Raw genomic sequence first — 10,379 nt, 5'->3', positions numbered from 1 at the left:
ATAATGGCAATGCGTGGCCGTCATATATAGTAGGCGACGTTTCGGGTGATAGCCCTTCTCCGGAGCACGTAACTACGAGTAAGGGCCATTACTTTTCATCAAGGATCTCAAAGCGCTGTACAGGACACAGCAGCAGCAGACACCTTCAGCATGAAAATAATACTACAAATAAATATAATCATTTACTAAATGAACTAAACATTTTATAAGCGGAAGCATATACAGTAAATAGGTTTTAATGCGCATTTTAGAAATGTCCACAGACTCAGAGATCGTTGATATCTCGTGGAATAAGAGCGTTCCATAGGCTGGAGACTGACACGGGGAAAAGATCGCTCACCCACACCTTTGGGGCCGTCCATAAATGACGTCACGCACCTGGGGGGGGGGGGGGTCAGACATTTGTGACGATGTGTGACGAGGGGGGTGGGATTTGAGAAATATGACGTCACATCAAAATGTGCAACTTTAAATAAATATAGACAACACGTTCTACTTAATTAAATAGACGTTTTAATAAATGTTTTCTCCTACAACATAAAAGAAGAGTGCAGCGCAACATTAAATACGCACTACAATGACAATAGTTTAAAGCGATTTGAAGCATGTTTTATTTCGGGGGGGGCAGAGCTTTATGACGTCATATATGAGGGGGGGTCTGACTTTTTGTGACGCCGTGTGACGAGGGGGGAGGTCAAAAATCGTCCAAAATCGCGTGACGTCATTTATGGACGGCCCCTTAGGGACCTTGAGGGTACACATGGGTGCAAGATGGTTCACTGCTTTGTAAGTTAACAGTGGACTGTGATAAGGCCCACGCACGTTTGAGTGGCGAAAGGCGTCGATTTGTGTTTTAGTTGATTGTGCGCCACCACGACCACGAGATAAAATAAACTCGGGCAGGGGAGGGGCGCGGTACAGAGGGGCGTGCGGGTTTAGAAGGGGGAGAGGGGTTAGAAGGGGGAGGGGTGAGAAGGGGGGGAGGGGTTAGAAGGGGGAGGGGTGAGAAGGGGGAGGGGTGAGAAGGGGGGGAGGGGTGAGAAGGGGGGAGGGGTGAGAAGACGGGAGGGGTTAGAAGGGGGGGGGGGTGAGAAGGGGGGAGGGGTGAGAAGGGGGGAGGGGTGAGAAGAGGTGGGGGGTGTATCCGGATCCGTTTCCCATGTCGCATCCGCTAGGGGGGAGGGGGTATGGATCGATTCATCGACTTAATAGTTTTGCTATGAAAAGGAGGGCTGAATCGACGTGTGTGAATCGATGTTATGTGTGGGTCCAATTAGCCTCAAGTAGTGTAAGGTGCATCATTAGACATCCTTTGCCAGTACCAAAACATAATGATAGGGGGTTTCCCCTTTTTTCTGGCAAAAAACTGAAACCTTTTTACAAGGAATCATGTGTGCGAGGCTCAAAAGAAAGCCGTCTCTGGTGTGGACCAATCAGTTTCAAGGACAATGCATATTCTAGACTTGAAGTTTTCGTGACTGCAAGGGTCCATCCTCTTTGGTTTTTTCCGTAAAGTCACGTGGGTGAAAAATAAAATAAATTAAATCACGGCGCTTCAGAGGCAACACAAATTACTGTATCAAGTAATTTTGCTGTGACGGTGCCACCTGAAGACGGAAGCTTGTGTTGCCTCCGAAACGTCGTGATTTAATTTATTTTTATTTTATTTTCTACCTACGCGACTTTACCTAAAAAACCAAGAGTATATACAATGCATATTGTATTATCAGAGTGTTTTTTGTTTGAATTTTGACCACAAGTATTGCGGTTAATGCACACATTATTCCTTGTAAAAGGTTTCAGTTTTGTTGCCAGAAAAAAGGGGGAAACCCCTATTATTAGTCTAAGGTGGTCCAATTAATTCCTGCAGAAGATTCGATGCAGCAGCTGCAGCGGCGGTCGCTGTGAACCCGGTGCTGGATGAGGATGCCCCCCAAAGCTGATGGACACAGCCCCTGCACCCAAGCTGATTGCACGGCTCCATCTACCCGTGTAGTCATCGATTGTGTTAATGTGCAATTCTATTGAGGGGTCTTGGTGTTGTTGACCCGGTGTGGTCTGGGACTGTTTTTGGGTGTTGTTTTGCTGCCTTGCCCCAAGCTTTTCCAATTTAGTGTTGAAAAATCGGCAGGAATTTATCTATACTCTTAGTTTTTTCTGTAAAGTCACGTAGGTAAAAAATTGAAATTAAAATTAATAACAATAAAAGAATAAATCACAACGTTTTATTTTATTATTTTATTGTTATTAATTTTAACTTCAATTTTTTACCTACGTGACTTTACCGAAAAAACTAAGAGTATGAATCCTTGCAGTCACGAAAGCTTCAAATCTAGAATGAATTTATCTACTTATGCAATTTGTACTTTAAAATATTTTCTTGATTTGTATAAATACCAGAGGTGGGACAAAGTCATTGTTATGCAAGTCCAAGTCGAGTCGCAAGTCATCAAATTCATGACTCGAGTCTGACTCGAGTCCAAGTCACATGACTCGAGTCCACATCTCATAGGTGGGACAAAGTCATTGTTATGCAAGTCCAAGTCGAGTCGCAAGTCGTCAAATTCATGACTCGAGTCTGACTCGAGTCCAAGTCACATGACTCGAGTCCACACCTCTGATAAATACATTTATTTTCAGAAAGTGACTTCCATTTTCCCCATTCTTGCACTCCTGTCGTGTTTTGTTGTATTGTCGTCTGTTGTTGTAACTTGCTGGACCGCCCCAACGTGGACCTCTGTGAATAAAAAGCTTCATAGCTCATCGGATTTCTCCTGGTGGTCAAATCAAATCTTGTAATCAAAAGTTAGTCTACTTCCTGTTCTCCAATCAATTCCAAAATCTGCACACACGTACTCAGATCCGGTGACAATGCATGCCTGTTTGAAAATCGGCATAAATGAATAAATTAATTGCCTCCTTTCAATCAATTAACAATTTTGTATGGACGGCTTATTAATTATATATTTTTGTGTAGGTCAAAAACGCCGCGGTCCCTAAACTGTGGAATCTGCTCGCACAAAACGCAGGCGCCACATGTCTCAGGCGCCGTTGACGTTCTTCTCGACCGTGAGTTAAACGAAGTTGTTAATCAAACCGTTGTTTTAAAAACTACCTTTTTTAAGGAATTTATTCAACGATTTTACTTAACTTGACTCCCATGTTTGTCGTGGTCAAATCTTGTAATCAAAAGTTAGTCTACTTCCTGTTGTCCAATGAATTCCATATTTTGCAACACACGTACTCAGATACGGTGGCAATTCATGCCCGTATCAAAATCGGTATCAAATAATACATTAATTGGCTCTTTTAAAGCAATTAACATTTTGTATAGTGGGCTAATTAATTAAATCTGTATTTGGGTAGCTCAAAAACGCCGCGGTCCCTAAACTCTGGAATCGCCTCGTCCAAGAAGCAGGCGCCACGTGTCTCAAGGCAGATTCATTACTAAAGTAATTAAAGTAATCGACTAAATCAGACAAGCGTTGATGTGGGAACAGGCGTCGCATCATCTACGTACTTCTCGAGGGTGAGTTATAACGAAGTTGTGAAAAAAAGTTGTTAAACTTCATTCCTCTGTAAGTCGTGGTCAGATCTTGTAAGCAAAATATCGTCCACTTCCCGTTGTCCAATCGAGTTGTTTACTTTTTAGTGCACTTTAAACTAAAAACGTTGTTTAAAAACAAAATTTTAAAGGAGTTTATTGTATTTATGTTGTCACTTTCTGACAGCCCCGCCCCCATGCAGATATTCTCATGCAGATTCGCCTCCCGTTTGTAACACTGCTAAGGAATCGATTTCGGAATCGATTCTAGATCGTTAATCGCGACAAACCGGAATCGCGGGTCCCGTCATCGCGTCCACGGCCACCGCGCTCCGTGGCGGATAGTCCGCTACCACCAACAACACCACCACTACCAACAACACCAACACCACCACTACCAACAACACCACCACTACCACCAACACCACCACTACCACCAACACCACCACTACCACCAACAACAACCACACCAACACCGCTACCACCACTACCAACAACAACACTACCAACAACAACAACACCACTACCAACAACAACACCAACAACACCACTACCAACAACAACGCCACCACTACCACCAACAACACCACCACTACCGACAACACCACCACTACCAACAACACCACCACTACCAACAACAACACAACTACCAACAACACCACCACCACTACTGCTACTAACACCACCACTAACCAACACGAACACCACCACACTGCCAGCAACACCGCTACCTCTTCACACGACAGTCGACAAAACTGTCTACAACCACTGTCATCAACTCTCTAAAACCACCACCGCTGCTAACGGCGATACTAACACGACTACCACCAACCTCCCGCCTCCATCTCCCTCGACTCTCATAGCAGAAGATTCCCCAGGCTCTGTGTGGAGACAAGAGAGTCGGGGCAGGAGGAGAGGCGGCTGACATTGTTCGGTGACCCAAGACATGAGGACACGTGGGCTGGCGGTGGGGAGGTCGTGGATGCTGCCCCTGCTGCTCCTGCTGCTGCTGCTGCCCTTGTTGATGTGCGTGGCGGCACGGGGCGGCTGGGTGGCCGAGCGGGTGAAGGAACTGCGGGCAGGCGTGCAGCTGCTGGATGGTTACCTGGATTCGGCAATGGAGTACCTGGGAGGGGAAGACGGAGTGTGTAGATACACGTGCGCCAATGGTAAATGGCGGCAGTGGTGGTTTGGAGGGGGGGGGGCATAGCTCACCCACCCTGAAGCAGACAACCACGTGACACCAACACTGCCAAGTGACATCAACCATTCACCCCAACACTACCACGTGACACCAACACTACCACGTGACACTAACCAATCACACCAACACTGCCACGTGACACCAACACTACCACGTGACACTAACCCATCACACCAACACTACCACGTGACACACCAACACTACCACGTGACACCAACACTACCACGTGACACACCAACACTACCACGTGACACCAACACTACCACGTGACAGCAACTCATCACACCAACACTACCAAACAGTACCATACTACCTCCATACCTGTCAACACCTTATCAATGCCCCTACCTTATTACAGACCAATGCAGACCTTATTGGTCACCCCGTGCCCACTTATAAATGTCAACGTTCATCCTACAAATTCCCATCACAAGGGAGAAACACGAACAAATAGACAAAAATGTGATTTTCGTTTGCCCGTATTGAAACGGCTGTACTCGGTATGGACCTGAAAACTTAATTTTCCTGTACAAGAAAACGAGTAAATCGTATGGGTTTAACATGTATGCGACCTGTCACTTGCCAGCAACACCCCAACACTGCCACCAACACTCACCCACGCACTCTATCGCTCACCCACCCTCATCTAACTCATGCACTCATCCACTCAACCAACCCTCTCATCATCTCACCCGCTCACTTATCCACTTATGTACTCGATCTCCCACTCGCTCACCCACTCACCCACCCACTCACCCACTCACTCAACCACTCACCCACTCACTCAACCACTCACTCAGTCACCCAACCACTCCACCAATCACTCAACTACTCATTCAACCACTCACACTCATCCACTCACCCTATCATTCACCCACGCACCTTATCACTCAACCTCTCACACCCACCCACACACTCACCACTCACCCGTTATCTCCCTGCCGCTCAGGAGCCGAACCCGAGCCACGACGCGACTACACCCCGGCCGCGCCAAATGGATGCGGCTCCCCGGTGTTCGGCATTCAGGTGCCCCCCACTCCCTGCCCCCCACCCCCCCGCACCTCCTGTCTCCTCGCTCCTTGCCCCCCACTCCACCTGAATTCCCCCAACTTCATACCCCCACTTCCCGCCCCCCACAACCCCTAGCTCCCCACTCTCTGCCTCCCAACTCTGATCACTCCCCACCACCCCTTGCAACCCTCCCCGTCCAATCTCTCCCAGCCTCTTCATTGTAGCCGGATACAAACTCTACGTCCACTACCGTGGAGCGTTGAGGATACGTACATACGTAAATACACCCATAGCCTTCCATTCTGTATCTCCATCTCCACATATAAATTAAACAACATGCAATCATTATTTTCCTCCCTCGACATTCCGATACGATACGTTCAATGCATGTGAAAAGTTTTTTTATAGCAGATAAGATTGTTTCCTGAAAAAACGTTCTATTGCAGTTCATATAGGTAGGCTAAGAATTTACCTTGTTTTTTGCTTTACGTTTTACTGTGCAATACAGTATTGCAATTAATAAATATGTAGAGAAGTTCCGACGGACGTACTCGTAGACGGAGGTAAGTTAAGGGCTTCCGCCAGGGTTTATTAAAGCTGTTATAATATTACACAGCAGGGTACACAACTCCCAGGGGCTAGGGGTCCTACTCTGAGTCCGGGTCCCTGCCGGCTAGCTCCGGTCTCTCTCTCTCGTGTCGGATCGTGGACTCTGCCGACTCCACCGACCGGAGAGAGAAGCACCTCTACGGCTACCACCGGCTTCTCCCCAGACTCCCTATTCGATCCCTCTCTCTACCCCTGGTTCCCCTTCACCCTTCTTACTCTACCCGTTCCCACGGTGACCCCGCTTACGTCACGGGGTATCTCTTAAGTACCCTAGTAGACGTGACGTCATCGCACTGAACGGCACACCTGACGTCACGTCCCCATTTTACTCCTCTACAAATACTTACAGTATATAGTTTATATAGTACTGTACTGTAAATTGCTCTGTTTTGCTAAATTATGACCATTCTTTAAGACTCCTGGGTAGGCTAGGTCATCTTCGACTTTTTTGACTTGCGATGATGGGGTCGTCGTAACACATCTCCATCGTAAGTAGAGGACTACCTGTATTTGTTTACCTTTCCTATACTTTGCACTTCTATCACGTTCTTATTTTGTTTGTTGTTGTCACGTTCTTACCTGCCCCGACTTGACATCTGCGAAAAAGAGCTTTATAGCTAATCCGATTCCTCCTGCAGTATAAATAAATATTAAGATTCCTGCGGTCGTGACATGCTCCGCTGTGTGCGTGTGTGTGTGCGTGCGTGTGGGGAGCGGTAGTGTAGCGGTTAACGCGCTGCGCTATGAACCCGGCGACACGGGTTCGATTCCCGCTCACGGCCAACACCAGTGACGATTATCTGAACCGGTCCTGGGCCTCCCCTAGGTCGACTCAGCCTCAAATTAGTACCTGGTGCGGTGTGTAAACATTGCCAGTGGGGAGACAAAGGCGGTCGGGCGTGGTGCTGGCCACCCACCCCCTCGTGTGCCGTTCCGGCCTTCGTAGGTGCTCGCTAACAGCACTTGCCCCTACAGTCTGTTAAGGCTATACGGGGGATCTTTGTCCTTGTGTGTGTGCGTGTGCCATTCAGTTTGACGTGGGCGTCCCGGCTATGACGCGCTGCTGCAACGACCACGACCGCTGCTACGACGTGTGCGGCGCCGAGAAGCGCGCCTGCGACACCGCCTTCCGCCGCTGCCTCTCCCGCATCTGCTCGCTAGTGGGCGCCAGCTTCACCATCTCGCCCGAGACCCTGGGTGCGCGCCCACTCCACGTTACCCCGCCGAGAGACGCGGAGGAACCGCGCTCGAGGCTCGCATGCCTGGACTCTCGCAGAGGCGTGTCCATCTCGTGGAGCCCTACGGCCGGGGACCCCCAGTGGCAGCTGTCCCTATGTAGCGCAATGCGAATGCAGCAACTGGCCTGCAAGCGGGCAAGAGTAGGGGGCTCCATTTGCAGTGTAATTGATCACATTTTGGACCGTGGTGCTGGCACACAATGGCCTACACTTTTCCAAATGACGTCACGGGATTTTTGAACATCCACTGTGAAGCAGACGGCATGTAGTGTTGCTACGCCTACTGCGACTGCAGTATTAACCGGGGCGGCCGCTGGGCTCAAATCGCGAACCTCCACGACGAGCGGCGAACACGCTGGGCTCAACCCCCGAGCCAGGATGTGAAGCTGCAACTTTCGAATCGCGAGCCTCTCGCCCTGTCGCTGAGCCACCTGAATTTTATTTAACCCCCACTAATTGGTGCCCCTCTCCCCCTCACCCCCACCCCTCCCCCCCACCACGTGCCCCCCCCCCCGCCCAGGTCGTTGTGAGGAGGCCGTGGATCTGCTGCACCAGGGGGTGATGGCGTTTGGCTGCCGCCCCTACATGGAGAGCCAGCGCGCGGCCTGCACCTGCCCTCCCAGGCCACGCGGCACCGCCAGGGACCTGTGAGCGACGACGCCCTGCGACAGCCGCGGAAGCTACGGAACCAACCAAGACCCCTGCCACGCCTCGCGACGCCTCGCGACATCGTCACCCAGCCTCGCGACATCGTCACCCAGCCTGGGCAAACCAGCAACACAGAGTGGCAACCCTGCGACACTCCCTAGCACCAGAGGCACTCTGCACCACCCACACACCACCGGCACTATGCACCCCCCCACCCCACCCCCCGCATCTCCCACGGTGAGCCAGCCACAGCCTTTGGTGGTGTGTGATTTGGCAAATGGTGTAGATGCCCAGCCGTGTTAACTCGCGCGCGTGCCCGCGTGTGTGTGTACGTGTGTGTGTACGTGTGTGTGTACGCGTGTGTGTGTGTGTGTACGCGTGTGTGTGTGTGTGTACGCGTGTGTGTGTGTGTGTACGCGTGTGTGTGTGTACGCGTGTCCGTGTGTGTGTACGCGTGTGTGTGTGTGTGTACACGTGTGTGTGTACGTGCTCGCTGTGCACATCGGTGATGTAGCGGAAAGTGCGTCGCGTTACGAACCCGGCGACCCGAGTTCGATTCTCGCTCACGGCCAATGCCAGTGACGAGTATCTGAACCGGTCCTAGGCCTTCCCCAGGTCGACTCGGCCTCAAATGAGTACCTGGTGCGGTGTGTAAACATTTCCACTGGGGAGACAAAGGCGGTCGGGCGTGGTGATGGCCTCGCCAGTGACTCGTACAGCGGTCTGGCCTTAGGCACTCGCTAGCAGCTGTTGCCCCACCATCCTGCACAGGCTATACGCGCAGGGGTGGACAACCTTTATTCTGCCAAAGGCCATTTGGATATTTATAACATCATTCGCGGGCCGTACACAATTTAATTTATGTTGCTATGAAAAAATCTCCTAGATTTATTGAATTTCGGGTCGTGCGGTTGCCTTGGCAGGGCCTGAATAAATGATTTTGCGGGCCTTGTACGGCCCGCAGGCCAGACGTTCCTCACCCCTGCAGTATACGTGGGATATTTGTCTTGACTACGTGTCTGCGTGTGTTTACATAATTTGCAAATATATTTCGAAATCAACTAAATATATATTAATGTCGTGAGAGCCAATGTCTCTCACGACGTTGGCTGCACCACCGCTCGGAATCACACGGGGTTGTGGTTCGCTACGGCGAGCCGCTTGTAGTAAGTTAAGAGTGATTATGTTCGTGCAATATTTTGACTTCCTCGTAGTTCGTCAGTAACACTGCCTCGAAAGGAAAAACGGGTGACGTTTCGGGCAATGTCCCTTTGAAAGCGTGTAATAATAATAATAAAACGGTTGTTTTCTGCGAAGATTTCTATTTGCTGCGTTGCTGCGTTGTACAGACAGTCCCCGGGTTACGGAAGGGTTAGGTTCCCTAGAACAATCCGTAACCCACATTTTGCGTATGCCGGAAACTGAACAATTCGTCCCCCAAAATCAAGATCAAGTCCATTGACCTTAATCCAGTTGAAGCTCAAGTGAGTCGTAAGGCAGCAGCTGCCCACATTGCGTCTCCTCGCCCCGCGGTATTCATCCGCAACCTCGCTGCGCTGTGCTGCTTGCGCAACTCACGCGGTCGTTTCCGCGTGTCGATTCGTTTTCTTAACACGATTCGATGGGAGCGTTTCCGTAAGGTCGGATGATCCGCAAGTCGGGTCTTGCGCAACCCGGGGACTGTGTTGCATTTGTTCTCTTGCTTTTGTAAATTTTGGTGAGCCCAGGGACCTCCACGCCAATGAGATCGCGTCGAGTTCTCGCCTGGTTCGAATAAAATCGAGAGTCGGAATTGGCCGCTCCGTAACGAGCCGTTTTGTCTGGGCTCGAGATACACAGGTGGAGGGAGACGGGGAGACGGGGAGAGAAGCACACAGACAGAGCAACAGCCACGGACACAATTGGAAAGTGGCACTGAGACGGGCACGGCGAGAGACGGACAACCAGAATCTGAATATTTATTCTGGAGGAATCCGATGAGCTATGAAGCTCGTTTTGCGCTGATGCCCAGCGGCAAACTGTGGCGGACACACGGACGCACGTGGGCGAGCAGAACGACGCAGAGGTCGACACGGAGGCCAATGAGAGGGACACTCGAGGTGGAAAGACGAGAGGAGACACCCCG

General features: G+C 50.2%; 1 protein-coding gene across 2 annotated transcripts; it reads left to right on the top strand.

The window, feature by feature from the left end:
- Positions 1-3,851: 3,851 nt before the first annotated feature.
- On the top strand, positions 3,852-10,046 carry LOC144946441 (group XIIA secretory phospholipase A2-like). Of its 2 annotated transcripts, none has more exons than XM_078875316.1 (4): positions 3,852-4,713; positions 5,698-5,774; positions 7,400-7,565; positions 8,162-10,046. In XM_078875316.1, the coding sequence occupies exons 1-4, from the start codon at positions 4,491-4,493 to the stop codon at positions 8,413-8,415; spliced, it is 720 nt and encodes a 239-aa protein (XP_078731442.1). In that variant the 5' UTR covers positions 3,852-4,490; the 3' UTR covers positions 8,416-10,046. The 2 variants fall into 2 exon arrangements, with proteins under 2 accessions (XP_078731442.1, XP_078731443.1); XM_078875317.1 differs by having other exon boundaries at positions 3,856-4,713; positions 8,127-8,400.
- The last annotated feature ends 333 nt before the right edge of the window (positions 10,047-10,379 follow it).

The sequence above is a fragment of the Lampetra fluviatilis genome, chromosome 41 (assembly GCF_964198595.1).
Source record: "Lampetra fluviatilis chromosome 41, kcLamFluv1.1, whole genome shotgun sequence".
In the NCBI taxonomy this organism is placed as follows: domain Eukaryota; kingdom Metazoa; phylum Chordata; class Hyperoartia; order Petromyzontiformes; family Petromyzontidae; genus Lampetra; species Lampetra fluviatilis.
The sequence above is the reverse complement of the archived record's forward strand: the minus strand, read 5'-3'. Positions and strand labels throughout refer to the sequence as shown.